The 22,166-nt window shown below is 61.3% G+C and overlaps 1 protein-coding gene across 6 annotated transcripts in view; it reads left to right on the forward strand.

The window, feature by feature from the left end:
• KDM6B (lysine demethylase 6B) overlaps window positions 1-22,166 on the forward strand; it is a 30,814-nt gene that overhangs the window by 1,867 nt on the left and 6,781 nt on the right. For 2 of the 6 annotated variants that reach the window (XM_090052301.1, XM_090052300.1), the window contains exons 2-19: window positions 4,507-4,641; window positions 12,084-12,210; window positions 12,306-12,404; window positions 12,647-12,875; window positions 13,149-13,241; window positions 13,339-13,509; window positions 13,613-13,750; window positions 13,894-14,220; window positions 14,682-16,408; window positions 18,458-18,584; window positions 18,753-18,858; window positions 19,097-19,302; window positions 19,797-19,861; window positions 20,053-20,121; window positions 20,291-20,439; window positions 20,681-20,795; window positions 21,443-21,630; window positions 21,797-21,938. In XM_090052301.1, the coding sequence (XP_089908427.1) occupies window positions 4,507-4,641; window positions 12,084-12,210; window positions 12,306-12,404; window positions 12,647-12,875; window positions 13,149-13,241; window positions 13,339-13,509; window positions 13,613-13,750; window positions 13,894-14,220; window positions 14,682-16,408; window positions 18,458-18,584; window positions 18,753-18,858; window positions 19,097-19,302; window positions 19,797-19,861; window positions 20,053-20,121; window positions 20,291-20,439; window positions 20,681-20,795; window positions 21,443-21,630; window positions 21,797-21,938 (4,213 nt within the window). Of the gene's footprint in view, window positions 1-1,091; window positions 1,181-4,506; window positions 4,642-11,645; window positions 11,753-12,083; window positions 12,211-12,305; window positions 12,405-12,646; window positions 12,876-13,148; window positions 13,242-13,338; window positions 13,510-13,612; window positions 13,751-13,893; window positions 14,221-14,681; window positions 16,409-18,457; window positions 18,585-18,752; window positions 18,859-19,096; window positions 19,303-19,796; window positions 19,862-20,052; window positions 20,122-20,290; window positions 20,440-20,680; window positions 20,796-21,442; window positions 21,631-21,796; window positions 21,939-22,166 lie in introns of those variants that run through there. The other 4 variants (XM_090052302.1, XM_090052303.1, XM_090052304.1 and 1 more) reach the window with 4 other exon arrangements.

Raw genomic sequence — 22,166 nt, forward strand, 5'->3', positions numbered from 1 at the left:
GCAGTGTCAGAGCCCGGGGTCGGGGGGGGCTCCACGGAGGGCCTGTGCCCCTGGGGCGGTTGCCGGGACACGCCAGAGGCCCCGCCCCTTCCCCTCTAGCCCCCAGTTGTGCGCCGGCAGCGCAAGGGTTAACCCCGGGGGGGCCGGATGGAACGCGGGCACGGGCGGGCACGCGCGCACACACACACGCACGACCCAGGCACCCTGGACACAGACACATGGAGTTACACATACAACGCGGACATACAAGTACACAGATGCAAGATGTCCTGGACACACACTCATACATGTACACAGAGGACACGCACACGAGACACACAACCCAGGCATCTGGGACACAGGGATACGGACACATACAGAGCCACACACAACACATATGCAAATACGCACAGAAGCAAGGCATCTGGGACACGCACACAAATACACACACAGGACCCAGGTGCCCAGGGCCTGTACACACATACCAGCTGTGTGAGCAGCCCCCACGCAGACCTACCGGCCTCACAGCACACGCGTGTGCCTGCCCTTCACACATGCCTCGAGACGAGGCACAAGCGCCTGCACACTCGTGCGGTGCCCGTGTGCGGTGTCGCTGCTCTGCACATCTGCCCCGGGGGCTGCCCCCGCCACTGCTCCCCCAACCCGTCCGTCTGCCGGCTACACCCGTCCTGGCTGTCCGAGCGGCCGCGCCCAACCATCCGGCTACCGCCACCCTGTCCGTGCGTGTACCCCAACCCGCCTCTGGTGTGCGCCCCTGCCCCGCCCGTCCATCGCTTCCTCCACCCGTCCACGCCTCGCCCTGTATCACCCTCCGGCCGGCCGGCCCACCAGCGCCCCTCTGTCCGCCTGCCCAGCCATCCCTCGGCCAGCTCTCCACGCGTCCACCCACCCTAGCCGGTCTTCTGTCCGTTTGTCCCGGCACCACCCATCGCACGTCCCCCGACCCAGCCCGGGCCTCGATCTGTGCCCGCCCGCCCCGCCACCCACCCTTGGCCCCGGGCCCCGGGCCCCGGGCCGTGCGGGGGGGGCGGAGCCCTAAGCCGGGCGGGGGGCGGGGCGGGCGGAAACGAGGCTGCGGGGCCGGAAGGGGGGCGGGGCCGGGGGCGGGGCCGGGCCGGGCTCGAGCGCCTGGGTTCTTTGTTTCAGCGGAGCCGGGGGGAGCTGTAGCGCCCGGCTGCAGGTACCGCCCCCCGCGCTATAGGGGGGTCCGTGGGGGGGCTATAGGGGAGGGAGCGACGCGAGGAGAGGGGGGGCCGTGCCCCCTGGGGTAGCGCTTTAGCGGGGCGGGGGGCGCTATAGGCGGGTGCGGGGCCGGCCGGGGGGCTCTGTAGGGTGGTGCGAGGCTATAGGGGGCCGCTGTGCAAGCGGGGGGGGTGTATAGGGGGCACTATAACGGGCTTGTATTGCTATGCGGGGTGCCTTGCTATGGGGGGGCGCTATAAGGGAGGGAAGGGGTTGGAGGCGGCGCTATAGAAGGGGGGGTTCTTAAAGGGACCGGTTGGGGGAGAGGAGGAATTTCGGAGCGCGCGGGCCCTTTAAGGGAGGCCGGGGCGGGGCGCGAGCCCTTTAACAGCCCCCCCTCGGGCGGGCGGGCGCGTCTGCTCTGCGGTTCGCAGCTCCCGGGCGGCGCGGGCGGCCGGGCCCGGTTTGGGGAGGGGGAGGCCGTACGCCTCGCTTCTTTCTCCCCAGCCCCGTTGTGATCCTGCCGCCGCCGCCCCAAAGAGTCCCAGCTCCTTGGAGAGACCCCCAGTGCCCCGCCCCCCACCCTGCCGGTGCCCCTCACTCCTGACCCGCAGCCCCTCTGATGATGGGACAGGTCCCCCAGGTCCCAGCCTGGGGTCTCAGATGCTGTTTCCGGAGTGGTGGGATGGGGGGAGCAGGGTTGAGAGCTGATTGGTCAGTGCCCCCCTCCCCTTTTGGCTCTCAGGAAGGAAGCTGGCTGCTGGTAGTCCCTGCTGCAGGCTCAGCGTGGGGTCGCACAGGCCCTGCCCTGTCCCCACCCTGATCTGGCCTAGCAGGGGTTGTGGGTCGAGAGTGAGGGGCACTGGCAGGGCTGAGGCCTCGCGTACTCATCCCACCCCAGGTGCCCGGGGGCAGGGCCTGGCACAGCTGGCTGGGCCTGTCTCTCCAGCTCCCAGCTGCCGGGGGAGGGGGGGGCAAGGGGCAGGCGGCTGCTCCCTCCCTGTGGGCTGGGCTAGGGCAGCCGCTTCCCACCTTGCCCCACCTCCCCCCAGCCCTGCCAGTGGCCCTGGCTCCCAACTTGCCCCACCTCTCACTCCCAACCCACAGCACCCCCGCCCCTCGGCCCTACTTCAGGCTGGTTCAGAAATACCCCCTGGTCCCAGGGCTCAGCCTCCCCCCTACCCCCCCACTGTTACATCATTGCTTACCTCCTGTTGCCTTTTCTTGCATCATCGGAAAGGGCCTGGGATCTTGGGGGTTAAGGGGGGAGGGGGCCTGGACACCTGGGTTCTCCAGCTCGGGGAAGGGTTCGGGTGGGGGTGGAGGCTGCATGGGTGGCTCTGAAGGTCCCTTGTGTCGCACGAGGGGGCTCTTTGTGAGCTCACACTGGGCCTTTGTGCCTAGTGCTGGGGGCTGTGGCTGCGGCTGGCTCGGTCCCGGGGGTGCCTGGGGTCATGAGGGCCCGGAGGGAATGGGGAGGGGATGCCACGGGATGCTGGGAATCCTCATGCGAGGGCCCAGGCAGCACTTGTGCCCCCTGGCCATACAAATCCTTATGTGAGGGGCAGTGGGTCCAGAGGGAGGGGCACCGGGTCTGTGCTGTGAGCATGAATCCTCATGGTATTAGTGACGGCATGGGTCTCACTTACAGGCTGGCAGAGTTGGGGTGGTGATCCTTGCAGCTGATCATAGTTGCCACTCATGCAAATCTTCTTGCAAATCCTCGTGTCAGGACATGCAGGCCCAGGGGAGCATGGTGCTCCAAGTGTGACTCCCTGGGGAGCATGGGGTTTTCCAGGTCCCATGAGTGTGAATCCTTGTGTAAGGGCCAGGAGCATAAAGTTTTCCAGAGCCTGCAAGTATGAATCCTTGTGTGAGGCAGGCAGCTGCCTCTGCTGGAGCAGTGAGGATCTACGAGCTATTGTATGAGTGCCCAGGGCACGGTTTCCCAGCTGGAAACTGAGGCTAAGACCATGGTGACAGGTGACATGCAGATCATGTCCTGGTGCATGTAATCGTCGTGCAAAGGCCCCCAGGACTTGTGCTGCCAGTGACCTGAGCTCCTTGTTGGGGTGGAAAGCATGAGCTCCCGTGCAACAGCTGATCCTTGGGCATGAACACGGGGATGTCCCAATGGGGCTCATAGTGCCAAGAGTTTCTCACTGGGGCTGTGAGTGTGAGCTTCAGTGCAAGGAGCCCAGGGCACGGATCTGGCTAAGTGTGAATCTTCGTGCAAGTGACCCCAGGGGTGTGTGGAGTCTGGTAGAAGCCACAAGTGAATCCTTGTGTGAGTGAACAGGAGCATGGGTCTTTCTACAGCCGCAAGTGTGAATCCTTGTGTGAGTGACCCTGGAGCATGGATCTCACTAGTGCCATGAGTGTGAACCCTTGTATGGGTGAACCCAGGGACATGGTTCTCACTAGTGCTGTGAGCGTAAACCCTGGTGCAAGTGACCCCAGGGGCATGCATCTTATTTGTGCTGCAACAATGAACCTTTGTGCAAGTGACCCCAGGGGCATGGATCTCACAAGGGATCGCACTCATGACACTAGTGAGATCTGTGCCCCCGGGGTCACTGGTACTAGTGCTGTGACGATGAACCCTTGTACAAGTGACCCTGGGGGCACAGATCTCATGAGTGCCACAAGTATGAATCCTTGTGCAAGTGGCCCCAGGGGCATAAATCTCACTAGTGCTGTGAGTGTGACCTCTCTCATGCTAGGGACCCAGGCACAAGCCCTGCAGCCGTCCCCCCTGCCCGCCCCATGCCATCTGGCTGCCCCAATAGGGCACGGGTGGCTCAGATAAGCTGGAGTCGACTGACACAGCCCCCGGAAGTGGCGGACCTAGGGGCTGGGAGTGAAGGGCACTGGCAGGGCTGGGGGGGCAGGGGCTGTGAGTTGGGGGAGGAGTTAATCCTGCCCCTCCCCTCTTTGCTGTCTGCCTCAGGTCGGCCGGAGTTCACCTGTGGTCCAAAGTCCTAAGGTGCCGTCTGCTTCTGGGCTGAGGTCGAAATGTGGCTGGCTCTGGGGTGGGGTGCCGGGGACTGGGTGTAAGGGGGACTGGAGTTGTGGCTGCCTCTGGGGTGGGTGTAATGGAGACCCATCACCTGGAGCTGAGATGCGGCCAGCTCTGGGATGGGGCTGGGTGTAATGGGGACCTGAGATGCAGCTGGTTCTGGGGTAGGGCGTAACATGTACCTGAGATGCAGCCATCTCTGGGGTGGGGAGCAGTCCTGGACTCTGGGGTCCCGCAGGGCAGGCTGGAGGCATGCAGCACCCATGCTGGGGCCACACTAACGGCCCTCGCTGTGTCTCCCACAGGACTGCCTACCCGCCATGGCCGGCGCGTAGCCCGTGGCTGCAGCTGCGGTGCCTGGTGGTCAGAGCCGCCGCTGCATGTGCCCGGGGGGGCCCCGCCAAGGAGAGAGAGGAGCCAGGGAGTCTGCCGCCATCGGGGTGAGTGCGCAGGGCTGCAAACCCAGGCGTCCAGGTTGCTGTTGCCTCCCCCTGCTTTACTTCCTGTCCCAAGTGCTGTCGCTTCCTGTCCCAAAGGGCCTGTTTCCTGTTGCCCAAGCCCTTCCAAACTGGGGGGAGGGAGGGTCAGGGCCACCCCTTACAACATGCCCTTCTCATGAACTCACGAGTGCCCCGCCCCGCCCCTCATGCCCAGGCAGAGTGTGTGTACGCTTGCCTTGCACAAGCGCCTTTAGCGGTGTCCCCAGGTAGTTGCAGGTGGGTGCCCAGGCTGCCACAATGCCCCCATTTGCCCCTGTGAGGCATGTGCCAGGGGAGTCGTCTCCTCTGCCCCTGTGAACAGTGTTAGAGCGTGTGTCCTTCTCCAGGGTAAGATGTTGGGGGAGGGGTGTCTGGTGGTTGTGTTTTCCTAATCGTCGTATAGTGCAGGGTGCTTTGGGAGGGTTGGAGTCTGTAGTGAGCACTTGTTGTGTGTGTGTGTGTTGGGGGGGTTGTCTCTCCAGCACAGGATCACTTTTGTGCATGTGTGGTTGTGAGCATGAGACAACTGGCTGTGTGCGGTTGTGTTTAGCAAGCCTGTGGCTGTAATTTGGACTGTCTGCCTTGTATGTTTGTGATTGTTTGGGGAGGGGTTTGTGTATGTGTGTGTGTGTGTGCGCACGCACGTTTAAAGAGAGAGCAGCAGTATCTTCTTTGTGCATCTGTACAAGTTGTAGTCTTGGCTGTGGTTCCTCTGTGCCACTGTGGTTCTTGCGTGTGTGTCTACTCTGAGTGTTGTTGTGGTTGTGGTCCTGGTGATGTACAGCTGTACGGTGCTGGGCTTCTGCTGTGCATGCGTCTGTGTGTTGTTTTGGTTGTAGGCCTGGCTGCATCCCATATCTCTGTATGGTGTTGTGGTTCTGGTGTGTGTTGGGGGGTGGGGGGCATGTGTGTCTTTAGCCTGATCTGTGTTTGGTGTGTTGCAGTTCTCCTGTCTGTGTGTTTAATGTGCATACACACCTTCTACCTGCTGTGTGCATGTGTGCTTGTGGGCCCAGCTGGGGAGCTGTGTGTGATTGTGTCTAGCAAGCTTGTGGTTGTAATTCAGATCATCTGTCCTGTATGTTTGTGCGATTGTGTTGGTCTGTGTGTGTGTTTGAGGGAGAGAGCGCCAGTATCTTCTCTGTATGGATGGGTGTAGTCTTGATTGTGTTTTGTGTGTGTGCACGTATGTATATCTATTCTATGCATTGTTGTGGTTGTAGTCCTGACTGTGTCACTTACATAGCTGCATGGCATTGGTGTTGGCAGGCTTGCATGCGTGCATTTGTTGTGTGTCTTAAGTGTTGTTGTGGTTGTAGACTTGGCTGCTTCCCACACATCTGCATAGTCTTGTGGTTCTAGTGTTTGTGTCTCTGTGTGGGGGTGGGGGGGTGGGGGAGCAGCAGTACCTGTAGGGATGGTTTTTGTCTTGACTGTGTTTCCTCTGTGCTGTTGTGTGTTCGTATGTGTGTACACACACATCTATTCTGTGTGTTGTTGTAGTCATAGTCCTGGCTGCGTGTCCTATGTAGCTGCGTGGGCTTGGGATTCTTGTGTGTGTGTGTGCGCATGTGTATTGTGTGTGTTGCTGTGGTTGTAGTCCTGATTTGTATGTTTTGTATAGCCACATGGTGTTGAGCTTCTCATGTGCATGTGTCTGTCTGTTTTGTTTGTTGTTGTATGGGATGCAGCCAGGCCTACATTTTTATGGTGTTATGGTTCTGGTGTGTGTGCGTTTGTGTGTTTGTGTATAGCCTTATCTGGCTTTAGTGTGTTGTTGTGGTTCACTTGTCTGTGTTTGTTGTGTGTGTACTTGTAGGCCCAGCTGGGGAGCTGTATGTGGTTGTGTCTAGCAAACCTGTGGTTGTAATTTGAGTTGTCTGTCCTATTCTGTCCTATGCGATTGTGTTGGTTTGTGTGTGCGACAGTATCTTCTTTGTACAGATGATTGCACCCTTGACTCTGTTTCCTCTGTGCTGTTGAGGTTGTAGGCCTGCCTGCATCCCATATATCTGCATGGTGTTGTGCTTCTTGTGTGTGTGCACGCATGTATAGCCTTACTGCATTTTTGGTGTGTTGTCGCTATTCTCCTGTCTGTGTTGATTGTACGTGTGCACCTTCCGCCTGCCACGTGTGTGTGTGCATGCACATGTGCATCCTTATAGTCTTGGCTGGCTTGTGATGTTGTGTTGTTCTGCCAGGGGTGGCTGGCTGCGCCTGGGTAGGTTGTACACCCTGCTCACTGCCTGCGGTTGTGGTGCCATGTGTCACTGTGCGCCATTGTGGCTTCTGCATGTGACAACGGTCCCATCATTCTGGGTGCAGTTGTGCAGCTGCCTCTCAGGGGCAAGTGCAGTTCTCACCCCCCTCCTGCGTACCAGTCCCTTGTAGCCTTGGGTGGCTGTGCAGTTGTGGTACCCAGTGCATTGTGTTCACCCAGTCTGTGTCCAGGGGTTGAGTTTGGGGTGATTGTTCCATATACACCTGGGGCAGTTGTGTGTCCCCCACCCCCCAGCTGCCCCGGGGGTCATGTGTCACCATCATTGTGACTAGTTGTGTGTCCCCAGCTACCTGGGGTTGTATGTTACCATCGTTGTAACCAGCTGTGTGCCCCAGCTGCCTGGGGGTCATGTGTTGCTGCTGTTGTGGCCAGTCCTGTGTCTCCCAGCTGCCCGTGGGGGTGGGGATTGTTTGTCACCACTGTTGCAACCAGTAGTGTGTCCTCCAAGTGCCGAAGAGTCATGTTTTACTGTTGTGTCTGGTTGTGTGTCTGTCCCCTCCCACAGCTCTCTGGGGGTTGTGTATCACTGTTGTTGTGTGCCCCTCAAGTGCCTGGGGTCATGTACCACCTTATGTCTGGTTGTGTGTTGCCATCATTGTGTCCAGTTGTTTGTCCCCCAGCTGCCCTGGGGGTTTTTGTCCAGCTGTACACTGTTGTGTTGGGCTGTTGCACCCTCAGGGGTTGTGTTGCTGTCTGTCATGGTGTGCAGCAGTGGCTGTGCTCCCTTTGCGCGTGCGTGTGTGTGCGTATGTGTGTGTGTGCGCGCACGGAAGGAGCTGGGAGGGGGACCCGGGTTTCCCGGGGGCGGGGCCGGCGGTGACGTCAGGCTCCTTTTAAACTGGTTCCCACGCGGGCGGTGAGTCACGGCAGACCCCCGCCCAGTTCCCCCCCCTTACACACCCCACAGAGCGGGGCTGGGACCACACCGTGTATTGCTGCCAGTGCCTGAGGGGCCACCCCCCCACACGCACGACAGCTGGACACACCAGATCCATCGGGACCCGACCCCTTCCTCCCCTCCACGAGGTGAGAGGGTATTGCTTTGTGTGTGCGCGTGGTTGTGTGACCCCATATGTGTGTGACTTTGTGTGCCTGTGTAACCCTTTGTGGTGTGAGGCTGTGTGTGTGTTGGGGTGAGGGGGGCTTAAGCTGTTTGAGGGGTGGAGTGTGATTTGTGAGTCTGCCCATGTGTGTGGTAGTATGGCCATTTGTGTACAGCAGTGGGGGGGGTGACTGTCTGTGAGAAATGAGTCCAGGTGGTGTGTGTGTGTGTCCGTGTGTGCGTGCACACACCTGGCTTGTCCTCTGCCTGGGAACAGCTGTTGTGTGGTGTGTCTGTGTCACTGCATTGTGTAACTGAAGGTCTCTGCAGGCTGGCATGTATGTGTGCTTGTGTGTGTTACCATGTCTCTGTGCTGTGTATCTGAAGGTCTCTTCAGTCTAGAGGGTGTGTGTTCTGGGGGATAAGGAATGTGGTAGCATCTCTTGTTTTGTCTCCATCCACCATGCAGTTGTGTCTCTTAGGATGTGTGCAATTGTGTCTCTGTGTGGGAATTGTCTGTATGTGTGGGTTGCTCTCTGTGTGTCTGGCTGGATTCGATTGTAGCTGTGGAGTCTCTCTAGTGCTGTATGTGTGATTGTGTGTGTTTTTCTCCCAGGCCATGCGTGTGTGTTGTTGAGTGCTTGGGCCCCAAGCTGGGGGGTTGTACCCCGTGGAGAGCAGGTGGGGTGGTGGGGGTGTGGAACAAGAGCCTGGGGACCAGGGTGTGTGTGTGTGCAACCAGTCATAGAGGGGAGTGGAGATAATGGTTGTGTATCCATGTAGAGGGCACCGTGTGTGTTTTTTCTGAAAGTGTGAGAGAGACAGTTCATGGGGGAGGAGGAAAGATAATGGCTGTGTGCCTGTGTAGGGGGCACCAGGAGTGGGTGTGTGTAGGTGTGTGTCTCAAACACGTGGGTTCTGTGTTTGTGTAGAAGAGAGACAGTCATGGGGGGGAAATAATGGTTGTGTGCCCATGTAGAGGGCATGGGGGGCTCTGTGTGCATGTGTCTGTGTGTGTCTAGGGGCAGAGGTGGGCAAGCGTGTGTGAGGCAGTTGTGGGGAGGGAGCTGGAGAGCAATTCTCAGTGCCGGTGTGAGGCTCTGTGTGCAGCCCAGCCCCCACGTGACGTTGCGTGCGTGTCCCTGTGTGACACCGTGTGTGCGCAAGATGCTGCTGTCACTGGGTGAAGCCTCACATGATGCTGAAGCGGCTGTGTTGCCAGGGGCTGCTTGTGTCCTATTACGGGGGGGGTGGTGTTGCTGTATCCATGACGCTGTATGTCCCCAGCTGTGTGTGGTACTGGTTGGGGGGCTATGAGTGGGTGGGTGTGTGAGACACTGCATCCATGATGCTGTACAGCCCCAGCTCTGTGATGCTGGCATGTGTGTCTCTGTGTGACCACCCCCAGGTGGCATTGTGTTGCTGGGCTGGGACTGGCACTGCCCCTGTGATCCTGTGTGTTCCCAGCACTGTGTTACACCAGTTGTGTATGCAGTAGACCCTGTTGCTGGCTACTGTTGTACATGTGTGAGAAGCTGTTGGCACATGAGTGTGTGTGTCCCTGCCTGACATTGGCTTTGTGGACCCTTGTGCATGTGATGATAATGTTGTCAGCACATGGGGGGGGGGGGTGTTCATCCCTGCCTTATGTTGTTCCTGTGTACCCTTGTGTGTGTGTGTATGTGCGTTCGATGATGCTGTCTGCACATTGGGGGGGGGGGCCTGCCGGATGTTGTCCGTGTGTGTGTACGTGTATGCATGCGGGTGCACACGATGATTCTCTCAGCTCACATGTGTGTCCGTCCCTGCCTAACATTGTCCCTGTGTGTGGTGACATTGGTGTGTGGGTGCTGATGTGACGCTGCCACCGTGGGCTGCCGCATACGTGACATCGTCCATGGGGGTGTGTGTGAATGACACACCGAGGCATGTGGGGGCTTTGTGTTGCCGTGGGGGCTGCCTCTTGTCCATCACCATCTCATTTTGGGGGCTGGAGAGGGCACAAGGATCCCTGTGCAGCCCTGGGGTGGGGTGTGCAGAGCCACAGTATGCCTCTCATATGCCATTGGGGCCCTTTCGCACCATTCATGTCTGTAGAGCTTCCCCTTTCTGGGCCATGCTAGGAACTGGGCCCATTTCTCAGAAGGGGAAGGAAGAGGCCGGGGAACCCCCCTCTTGGCTGGAGGCCCCAATTCACCTCTGGGGCCTTGGTATCTCGTCTCGGGGTTCCTGGCACCGCCCCCGAGCACCCTTCCCAGCGTGCGTGGGCAGGGCGGAGAGTCCCAGTGCAGTGCAGCCAGGCACAGCGGGGGTGGGGGAAGGCCCGGGGGGGCAGGATTGGGGCCACGCCAGCAGGGCTGTGCCCCCCCACCCTGGGGCTGGAGGTGGAGAGGTTGTGCATCGTGGGTACCTGGGTTCTGTGTGTGTGTGTGTGTGTGTGTATCTGTTCCGTGGGCATCTGCATGCCAGACACCTGGGTTCTGCGTGCGCACACGCTTGTGCGTATGTGTCTGCATCTGTGTTCTGAACACCTGGGTTCGGTGGGCATCCATGTCCTGGACATCTGGGTTGCATGTGTATCTCTGTGGGCACACGTGTCTCGGGCACCTGGGTTCCATGTGTGTCTGTGGGCCTGTATTGCTGTCATCTCTGTGTCCCGTGAACGTGCCAGACACCTGGGTTGTGTGTGTGTGTCCTAGACACCTGGGTTCCATGTGTGTCTGCGTGTAACCAGGTAGACAGGAAGCAATTCCTGTGGCGCCAGCCCTACTGGCCCATTCACACGCTTGCTTTCTTTCTCTCTCTCGTACACACACACACACACACACACACTCATGGCTGCGTGGGCCACTGTTCCCAGTCGGAGCCGGGCGCGACGAAACGGGAGGAGGGGAAAACGTGGGCGCCCGCCCATGGCTGACATGGCCCCGCGTCACCCGCCCCCCCATGCCACGCTTCCTGTGCGTTTGCACACGTGTGCGTCATGGGCCAGCCCTGGAATCCCCGGGGGGGGGGGGGTGAGGGGGCTGTGGGGCAGGAACGAGGGGCACCGGGGGTGTTGGCATTGGCATGACCAGATCTCCATGGGGTGTCAGAATGTGGTAGTGTGTGCAGGCATCCCAAACACCTGGGTTCCCGTCTGTATGTAGGGGGAGGGGGACGGGGCTGCTACAGACCTGTGGGGTGGTGGGGGCCGTGTCTAGGCCGTGTCTGGGCCTGAGTCACGGCCCACGGGGTTGATTGTGACCTGAAGCCCAGTGTTCCCTCATGCCGGTGCCCCTCGCTCCCGACCCGCAGCCCCCTCCGCCCCGCCGGTGCCCCTCGCTCCCGACCCGCAGCCCCCTCCGCCCCGCCGGTGCCCCTCGCACCCGACCCGCAGCCCCCTCCGCCCCGCCGGTGCCCCTCGCTCCCGACCCGCAGCCCCCTCCGCCCCGCCGGTGCCCCTCGCTCCCGACCCGCAGCCCCCTCCGCCCCGCCGGTGCCCCTCGCTCCCGACCCGCAGCCCCCTCCGCCCCGCCGGTGCCCCTCGCTCCCGACCCGCAGCGCCTCCTGGCGTTTGGATCCTGTTGCCCGATGGTTGCAAGCTCTAGGACCCCATTGGCTGTCTCCATGACCCCTTGACTTCCCATTGGTCTCCCCCAGGCTACATTAGGCGACAGGAGGGCAAGATGATTGGTGGCCCAGCGGGGGGCGCTGTGTGATTGGCCAGTTCCTGGAGAAAGAAAGAGAGAGAGAGAGTCCTGCAGTAGGTGAGGCCTGGGGGGGCGGGGCCAGGGGCAGCTGCTCTCACCAAGCTCCTCCCCTCCCTATTAACCCTTTCCTAGCTGTGCCAGTCCCATTAAGCCCCCTTCCTGCTCATCCTCATCTCCCCTCCTCCGCCCCCTCACTGCACCTTAACACATTTTTAGCTGTGACTCCTCCCACCCCCTGTATTAACTCTTTCCTAACTTGGTGTCTGCAGCCCCCTCCCCCCCAGGCCTACTGGGAGTAGCAGGAGGCATGGCGGGGCACAGGCTGGGGTGGTTGGACAGTATAGGTCAAGAAGAGCATTCAGGAATCATGACCCTGCTGCCCCCCCAGGCTGGATGCATCGCACTGTGGACCAGCTCGGGGGCCGGGCCGGACGGGATCCCTTCACTCTCGGTGGCCTGAGCTGCAGCGGGGCCTGGACGTCCTGCCACTCTCGCCCATGGCTTTCAGGCAACAGGTGAGACCCCAGACCTGCCCCCACCCCAAATCCCTGGGGCAGGGAGTGTGGCCTCTCCCTCCCCTCTGATCCTCCCCCCTGTCCCGGTCCCACAGGTGCTCCTCCAGCCTTGGCCAGTCCCAGCTGCCGGTGCATCTCCCGGCCGCCCACAGCACTCATGTTGGGCACCCCAGTAAGCCCTACTACCCCCCGGGGTAAGTGCGGCAGCCACACCGGAGCTGGAGAGGGCTGAAATCCCAGGCACCAAACCCCATGGGCCCCCTGCTTCAGCTTCTGCTATCCCAGGGATGGGGGGACCCAGGCATCTGGGCCCAGCTGGGATGGCACCTGGGTGTCCAGGCTGGGCTGGGCCGGGAGGAGAGGGGACCTGGGCATCCGGGTGGGAAGGGGCCCCAGGCACGCAGGCCAAGCCAGGCTAACGCTTGCCTTGCCGCAGGGGCTGTGTGGGGCCGCGGGCAGTGCCGGGGCAGCTGGAGGCCGTGCATGGGTGCGCGCAGGCGCTGCTGCGGGACGCGGCGCAGCCGGCGCTGTGGGAGCAGCTGGGGCAAATCTACGAGGCGGCACAGGACTTGGAGGAGGCGCTGCGCTGCTACCAGCAGGCTGCCCGCTACCAGCGCGACCACCCCTACGGGCCCCTGGCCGCTCACATCACCCGCCTCCAGCAGGTGCTTCCCTAACTAACCCCTAATCCCTAACCCACCCTATGGGTGAGTCCACTGGGCACTTGGTAGGGAGAGGTTGTGGAATTGGTGAGTCCATTGAGCTCTGGTCTAGGGGGTGTTCTGGGATGGATGAGTCCATTGGGTTCTGGTTTGTGGGGGCTGGGCTGGGTGAGTCCATTGGGTGCTAGACTGTGGGAGGGGGGATCCCTAGGTGCCTGGTGAGGGAGGCTGTCTGTGCATCTGCCAGGCTCCCTGACACCCTGACCTTGCCCCCAGGCCCAGCTGTGGAGTTTCCATGCTGGCTCCTCCCACCACCGCACGAAGGCGCTGCCCCCATTGCAGCAGGTCTGGAACCTCCTGCACCTCGAGGTGAGGGGGTGGGGCATCTTGTTTTTTCAGGGGGAGGGGGTTAATTTCTGGGTCATTGCTTCTCTGACCTCTGCTCCTCCCCCCCCCCCAATTGTAGAAGCGAAACTTCTCCATCAAGCGCAGCCCCCAACTCAAGCGCCCAGCGCCACCCATGGACCCCCCTGTGGTGCAGCCCGTGCCTCCCGCCCACCACGGCCACAGCCATGGCCATGGCCACGAGGACCTGCCCAGCCCTGTGAAGAGGAGGAGGAGCGCCAGCCCTGACCAGGTATGGTGGGGCTGTGGAGGGTAGGATGGGGGGGGTTTGCAGGGGAAAGGGGGACTTAACTGCCTCTTTGACCCCCCCCATGTCTCTCTTTGCGGTCTGGCAGAGTGGGGCAGTGTGTATCCAGCACCCGCCAGCGCCTGCTGCCCCCCACTACCAGCTACCCAAGCCCGGGCTGTGGAACCCCATTCACGGCGAGCCATGGGGGCTTGAGCGCAAGAGTGTCGTGGCCCCGGAGAGGCAGGTGAGGACCCCCCCCCCCTTCAAAATTCTCCATCCAGTGGGGGTTCAGATTGCCCTGAGATGCAGCCAGCTCTGGGGTGAAATGGAGGGGACACAGTCCCCCCATATCGGACCTTGTGTATAGTCTCTTCCCCCATCCCATAGGAACCGAGGAACTCAGTCGCCCACCCCTTCCCCTACCCAGCGCCGGCCTATGGCTCCCACCCACCCCCACACCGCCTGCCCGCTGTGGGGCCCAGCCCCCGCACGCCTCCGGCGCCCCCTGGCCCCCGCCCCCCCGGAGACAGCCATGGCAGCCAGGCCCGCCCCACTGGAAGTGACCTTACAGAGAGCAGAGTTCCTCGGGCGCCGGTGGACTCGAGCGCTTCACCAGCAACCATCTCCTGCGTGCCTTACGCCCCACGCCCGGCCCCGCCCACAGGCGGCCCCGCCACCAGCACCACCCCGCGGGGGGAGCACGGCGCCAGCCTTGTGAGTTAGGGTGGAGGGTGGGTGGGAAGGGGTCTTTAGGGCCGGGCTGGTAAGATGAGCGGTATACAAGGGCTCAGGTGACATGATGGGGAACAGGGGGTATGTGAGGTCTGTAGGGCATAGCAGACATGAGGGGGTATATGGCATCCATAGGGCTTGGTATGATGGTGGTGGGGTACATGGGGTCCATAGGTCCAGATGGCATAATTAGGGGGGAGTACATGGGGTCTGTAGGGCATAGCAGGCATGATGAGGGGGGTATATGGGGTCTATAGGACTTAGATGGCATGATGGGGGGGGTACATGGGGTCCATAGGGCCTGGCTGGTATGGGGTGGAGGGAACATCGGGGTTTATAGGGGCAGGCTGGCAGGTGGGGAGGATATATGAGGTCTGGAGCCCACTGAGAGTGGCCCCATCATGCTGCCCCTTGACCTGTCCCCTGTGCTTGGCTCCCTGCAGGGTCCAGACCGGTACCAAACCTCGGCCCTGGAGCCGTCGTCCGCAGCCCCGGAGAGCATGAGCTGCCAGCCACCACCGCCCTGCCCCAGTGCCCGAGACCCCCCTGGCCTGCCCTGCCCCCAGCCCACCCCGCCCCCTGTGCCCTGGCTGAAGGCCCCGGCAGAGAGTAAGGCCGGGGGCAGGGACCCCTTGGACGAGATCCTCTTCGGGGACCCCCCACTGGGCCCCCGCACCTCCCCTGGCCCCCCCCGCCTCGGCTACCCGGATTCCAGCACCAGCAGCCGCGGAGGCCGGCCCAGCCCCCCGCCACCCCCTGCGCGCTCCCCGCCCACCTACCACTGCCCCTACGGCAAGCAGGATCCCCCAGTGCCCCCCGACTTCTGGCTGGAGACGCCCCCCCGTGAGCCACGGCCACCAGAGCCTGGGGCCAAGCCCCCGCCCCCCAGCCCCCCAAATACCTCAGGAAGCTTCAGGGCCCAGCCCAGCCCCCCGCCACCACCACCAACGCCGAGGGCTCCCTCGTACCCAAAGACGCTGTCCTCGGAAGGGGCCCCCCCCGGAGCCGCCCGGCGCCTCTTCGACTTCCCCGGCTCAGCCCTGGACGACCAGTTTGAGGAGCCCCCTGAGATCCTACCCGATGGCCTGGCCAACATCATGAAGATGCTGGACGAGTCCATCCGGCGTGAAGAGGAGGAGGAGAAGAAGGAAGGGCACCGCGAGGACCGGCCCGCAGCCCCTGCCTTCCTGCCCAGCCCACCCCCCCTGGCCAGACCAAAGCCGCCGGCACCCCCCTTTGAATACACCAAGGACAAGCCGGCGCCCCCACAGCTCTACCCCTTTGGCAAAGCTGAGGAGCGCCGGCCTGCCCCCGCCCCACACGGGCTCCTCAAGTCCCTGGCTGGCGCGCTGGAGGTCCAGAAGCATTTGTATGGCGCCAAGGCCCCCCTGGCCCCAGCCCCCACCCCCGGTGCTAACACGACCACCCCGGTCGGTGCCATCCAGGTCTCATCATCTCAATACTCTACCTCAACACCAGCCTGGGCTGGAGGTGCCCAGGAGAAGGAGGAGAAGGAAGGCTCGCCAGAGCCACGGCCACCCCGCACTGAGTCGGAGGTGCTGGAAGAGATTAGCCGGGCCTGTGAGACGCTGGTGGAACGGGCGGGCCGGGAGCCCAGCCCAGTGGCCCAGCCCCCGACACCACCGGCCACTCCGCCTCCCCCCACCCCCCGGGTCAAGGAGGAGGATGTGGTGGTTATGGTGGGGTCGGGGCCGCGGCGGCGCGACCGGGAACACCGGCGGCACCGGCGCGCTGGCCGAGATGGGGTTCCCCGGCGCCACCGTGACCCCAAGGGCAAGAGCCGCCGGGTCCTAGCCAACCTCGACTTGCAGAGCAGTGAGATCCATGCCCGGGATGGTGCCGCCAAGACCGAGATGGGCAAGGCCTCCAAGTTGCCAACACCGCCCCCCACTGTGCCCACACCCCAGCCCCTGCCACGCCCGGCCCGTAGGGAGGACGGTGGGGGTGGCCCAGCTGTGATGAGCTCCGCCGACCTTCTCAAGCTGCGCTCAGTCACTGAGGGGCCCCCTAAGGAGCTGAAAATCCGGCTCATCAAGGTGGAGAGCGGGGACAAGGAGACCTTCATTGCTTCAGAAGTGGAAGAGCGGCGTGTGCCCCTGGGGCAGCTCACCATCAACCACAGTGCTGCCGAGGTTGTCCGGGCTAGCAAGTGAGTACAAGAACCCAGATGCTTGGGGCAGGGGGGATGGGGTACATAAGATCCTGGCTGGACTCTTCCAAAGCTCACAGTGAGGCCAGACCCATCTTAGCCCTGAAGTTTTGCAATTGACTTCGAGGCTTAGTGTCCCAAGACATCGAGAGCCCCCAGGCTGGGCCCGGGTAACACTGGGGGGGCGGGCAAGAGCTGGCAACATCCTGGTGTGGGGGTTAAATGCCCTCTGGAGATCTCCCCTGGCTGCAGAGAGAGACACTCCCCCCTTCCAGGCCCTTGCTGATTTGAGCATGGGGTATATTTCCTTCCTGACCCTCATCGGTCTGAGCCTGAACCAGCCACATGCTCCTGCTCCAAATGGGGCCACATTCATAGGTGCTGTGTACAGCATGTACGGGATGCTTGAGAGAGAGGCGTGGGGGCAGGACTCTGCCCAAAGCCTGGCCTGCCCTTGGGATTTGCAGATGCTTGGGAACCGATAGCCTAAAGCAGGTTCTGATTGGGTTTCAGGAGAGCATCCTTGGAAATATGACACTGGGGTGACCAAATAGATGCCTGGCAGGAGTGTGGGGGTCTCCGTTGTTCAACAGGGGATTGCATGGGCCTAGGGTAGGGGTGATCCAGGAGCAACTATGCATACAGCTTGATATAAGCCCCTTAGTTCTCTGAGAGATTGAGATAAGAATTCTGCCACCCACGTTGCCAGCCAAGATTTTGATGCTTTTTTACTGACTGCACAGTTTGTTTGTTTTTTCCCCCTGACGTGTCCTGATGGACAGAGGTTTTGTGTCATGTGAATGTGACTATGCTGTCAGGCTTGGCTCCTGTTAGAAGTGTTGAATTGAAACGTAGGAGCAACCACAGTACAAAGGAAACCCAAAACAACGAAGTTTGGTCGTTAAAAAGTTGCCATTAAAAAAAAAAATAGCATTTTCGGGTTGGCAGCTCTGTTTGATGCCAGCAGTGGTTTTATACTGTACTGCCCTCACCCCATAAGGGTGCCCTCTTCACCCCCATATCCTGATGCCCTCTGCCAGCCTTACTTTATCCCCTCCAGTCCTGATAAAGACCCCCAAAGAGTCCTACCTCCAACACAGATTAAACTGAGCTCATTGAGTCTGGAGCAGACCAGACCAAAGTGGGATTTGATAGCAGCCGTCACCTCCCTGAAGGGTGGCTCCAAAGAGCATGGACCTGGACTTTTCTTCAGTGACAGAACAAGGAGCAATGGCTTAGGCTGCAGCAAGAGAAGTTGTGGTTGGATATTAGGAAGATTTTTCTCCCAAGCAGGGTAGTAAAGCACTGGAGGGTGGTAAAGCTTTTATAGAAGCTTCAAGTATATGTATACTTTTTACAGACAGGCATTTGTAGCCTGTTTGGCTTTTTTTTTTACTGACAATCCATATATTCACGGATGGTTGGAAGCCCTGTCTGGTGCCCAGAGCCACTGGAGACTGGCGATGACCCGGCAGCAGGGAACGGAGTGGTTCTCCTCTCTCTGGCTTGCTCTGGTATGAGAGGAGATGAAAGGAGCCGGGGACTTCTGCCATTCTCCAGGGCTAGGTTGTGCTGATGTTGGCAGTGAAACCCGGAGGGTCCGAGCTAGAGACTTTTGCTCCTGTTTGGGGGTTCCCCCCAGCATTGAATTGGGGGTCAGGGAGGAGTTTTACCCCTGGCTCACATCAGTCTGGACATGAGGGGTAGTGAGAGAAAAAGCCTGTGCCTGGGACCTCCTGAGTGCCTTTAACTCTGGCAGGATGTGGCCAGCCCCGTTTCCTGAGGCAGGTTTGGGGGCTCTTGGGGTAATGGGATGTGTTGGGGTTGTTTTGGATGGGGGCTGATCCTGATCTTGCTGCTTTCTGTGACCCTGGGACAGGCTGGGGTACATCTGTGGCTCCCTCCATCACCGTGCAGGGGCCTCGGGGTCTTGGCTTCACCAGGGATGCCCCACCTCTGTTCCTGTAAATTGTAGGGACCCCCCTCCAGGTCCCAGCCCTGGGGGTCTGTGCCCCCCTCCCCCAGCCTGACAGTGTTGCCCCCTCCCAGGCACGCCAAGGTAAAGGGCAAGTTCAAGGAGTCATACCTATCGCCTGCCCAGTCCGTCAAGCCCCACATCAACTCGGAGGAGAAGCTGCCGCGGGACAAGCTCAACCCCCCCACACCCAGCATCTACGTGAGTGAGAGGGGCAGAGAGGGGGCATGGCCTGGCAAAGGCCCATGGGCAGTGGGGCGCTGGGCCAGGGAAGGGAAAAAGGAGGCACAGCCCAGGAACAAGGGGTCAGTGTGCTATGGGGCAGCCTCTGGGGGCCTGTTCTCACCCTCATCCTGCCTTTCCCCCCAGCTGGAAAGCAAGCGGGATGCCTTCTCGCCCATCCTGCTTCAGTTCTGCACTGACCCCAAGAACCCCATCACTGTCATCCGGGGGCTGGCCGGCTCCCTACGCCTCAGTGAGTGTCTGGTGGGGGGGTTGTTGGGATGGTGTGGCCCCATGGCAGTTCTTATGCCAGAGCCTGGGGCTGAGGTTGGTGTAGGGGGACCTGGGGGCTGCAGGTTAGCAGCAGTGGCGTTGGCAGAGACCCTTGGTATGGGGGGCACCCCTACTCTGTGTATGGAGGGGGGATATGGAGCTGGGGTCATGTGGTACTACCCCCTCACACGCTGGCCCCCACCCATCCCCACCCCCAGACCTGGGCTTGTTCAGCACAAAGACGCTGGTGGAGGCGAGTGGGGAGCATGCGGTAGAAGTGCGCACCCAGGTGCAGCAGCCCTCAGATGAGAACTGGGACCTCTCAGGCACCCGCCAGGTCTGGCCCTGTGAGAGCAGCCGCTCCCACACTACCATCGCCAAATATGCCCAGTACCAGGCCTCTTCTTTCCAGGAGTCCCTGCAGGTCAGTGCCAGGCTAGGTTGGGGCTCCCTATGCAGGGTGAGGGGATCTCTGAGAGGGTGGGATACACAGTCGCTGTGGGGGGTGGGGGCTATGAGGGCATGGCCCTCGGATGGGGGGAGGTGAATGGGGCCTTTATGGGGTGGGAGACCCATGGGGTCCCTTTGGGGGTCAGACGACATCCCCAGGTGGGTGCGTCCGGGGGAGGTCGATGGCATCCCCAGGTGGGTGCGTCCGGGGGAGGTCGATGGCATCCCCAGGTGGGTGCGTCCGGGGGAGGTCGATGGCATCCCCAGGTGGGTGTGTTCCTGGGGGGGAAGCAGATGGCGTCCCCGGGTGGGTGTGTTCCTGGGGGGGAAGCAGATGGCGTCCCCGGGTGGGCATGTTGGGTCGGGGGTCTGATAGTGTCCCCGGGTGGGCATGTTGGGTCGGGGGTCTGATAGGGTCCTCGAGTGGGCATGTTGGGTCCAGGGGTCTGACATGCTGTCCTGGGCCAGGAGGAGAAGGACAGCGATGAGGAGGAGACAGAGGAGCCTGATAGCACCACAGAGACGCCCCCCAGGTAGGGGGAGAGGGGATGGGGGAGCATCCCCGGGATGGAGGGGGGGACCTCAAGCATGGACAAGGGCTGGGAGGGGGCAGGTATCGTACCACCCCCTCCAAGGGGGGAGAATTGGGAGAAGGGCATGGGGCAAGGGTGGGGTTCTGGGGATGGGTTTTCCATCACCCCCTAACCCCCTGGTGTCCCCCCAGCAACCCAGACCAGAAATCCCATCAGATCATCAAGTTTGGGACCAACATTGACCTTTCCGACGCCAAACGGTGAGTGGCAGAGATCAAGCTCAGGGGGAGGGGGTTAGTGGCCAGACCTCAAGGTAAGGGGCAGCTGTGATTTTCCTGCTCCCCACCTCTGTGGTGGGGGACCCTCTGATTGGGGGCAGGGAACTGGGGGCCACTATGACCCCCGCACCCCATCCGGCACCCCCTGCAGGTGGAAGCCACAGCTGCAGGAGCTGCTGAAGCTGCCGGCCTTCATGCGTGTGTCATCAACGGGGAATATGCTGAGCCATGTGGGCCATACCATCCTTGGCATGAACACAGTGCAGCTCTACATGAAGGTGCCCGGCAGCCGTACCCCAGGTGAGCAAGTACCCATCTTTGCCCTTAGTTGCACCAGCGTCTAATTGGGGGCTGTCATTTGCGGCCAGCAGGGGAACTCTTGGAGGGGGCAGGGCAATGCAAGACAAGTGCAGCAACTGAGGCATTTGTCTGTGGGTGGAGTAGTGCAGAGGCTCAGAGCTCCAGGGGCAGGAGGGGTAGGGAGACCAGGAGGGATAAGGGAGCAGGTCTGGCTGCCCCTAATCCCCCCCACCCCCAACAGGCCACCAGGAGAACAACAACTTCTGCTCCGTGAACATCAATATTGGGCCGGGTGACTGTGAGTGGTTCGCGGTGCACGAGCACTATTGGCAGACCATCAGCGCCTTCTGTGACCGGTGAGGCTGGGCCTGCAGGCACTGGCACTGTCTGTGCCTCCCCGTGCCTGTACCCCGCTGACCCACCCTTGCCTTGCCTCTGCCTCCCACAGGCACAGGGCACCAGCCATGCCCCCCCCCCAACACCTGTACCCCAGTGTACCCCCCAACCACCTGGACCAGCCCTCCTTGCCTCTGGTTCCCGCGAACATGTAGCACCAGCCACCCTTCTACTGCCCATACCCCATTGACGCACCCATTCTCCACTGACCTCCTCTCTCCTTGCCTCTACTTCCTGCAAGCACAGGGCACCAGCCATGCCCCCCCACCCCCAACACCACCCATACCCTGCTGATCTGCCCGCTTCTTGCCTCTGCCTGTTGCAGCAGCTGTGTCCCCCCTCACATTGCTTGTACCCCAGCCATGTGCCCCCACCGCTACCCATACCCCGCTGACCTGCCCTCTCCTTGCCTCCACCTCCTGCAGCCACCAGCCGTGTCCCCCCAACACCACCCATACCCCAGTCATGTCCACCTCTACCACTGCCCTTACCCAACCAACTTGTCTTCTCCTTGTCTCTGCCTCCCACAGACACGGGACATCAGCCTTGTCCCCCCCACCACCCATACCCCGCTGACCTGATCTTTCCTTGCCTCTACCTCCTGCAGGCACAGTGTGGACTACCTCACGGGTTCGTGGTGGCCCATCCTGGAGGACCTGTACCAGGCCAACATCCCCGTGTACCGTTTTGTGCAGCGGCCTGGGGACCTGGTGTGGATCAATGCCGGCACTGTGCACTGGGTGCAGGCCACCGGTTGGTGCAACAACATTGCCTGGAACGTCGGGCCCCTCACAGGTGAGGCCGGGGTCATGGAGCAGGGGAGGGGCCTGGAGCACCCAGACACCCTCAGAGGTCAGGCTGGAATTATGGAACACTTGTGACAGCAGCGAGTCTGGAGGTGCCCCAATCTGTGTGGGGCTGGCCTGCAGGAATTTTACCCCCATGCCCTGCCTCCCCCCAGCCTACCAGTACCAGCTGGCGCTGGAGCGCTATGAGTGGAACGAGGTGAAGAACGTCAAATCCATCGTGCCCATGATCCATGTCTCGTGGAATGTCGCCCGCACCGTCAAGATCAGTGACCCCGACCTCTATCGGATGATCAAGTGCGTGCTGGGCCCCATGCCTCCCGCCCCAGCAAAGGGAGTAGGGGGGGCAAGTGGAGATGTATGGGATTGGGAGGGAGCTGTGGAGGTGTAGGGGAGCAGGGGGTCCTGCTAGGTGAAAGCAGGGCAGGGGTCTGGAGAGGGGCAGTGGGGGCTCCAGGGGATCCAGGCTGCGGGTGGTGCTCACGAGTCCCCCACCCCATAACTACCCCTATCCACTTCCCTAAC

The sequence above is a fragment of the Crocodylus siamensis genome, chromosome 6 (genome assembly GCF_052110815.1).
Source record: "Crocodylus siamensis isolate JL-2025a chromosome 6, ASM5211081v1, whole genome shotgun sequence".
NCBI lineage: Eukaryota > Metazoa > Chordata > Crocodylia > Crocodylidae > Crocodylus > Crocodylus siamensis.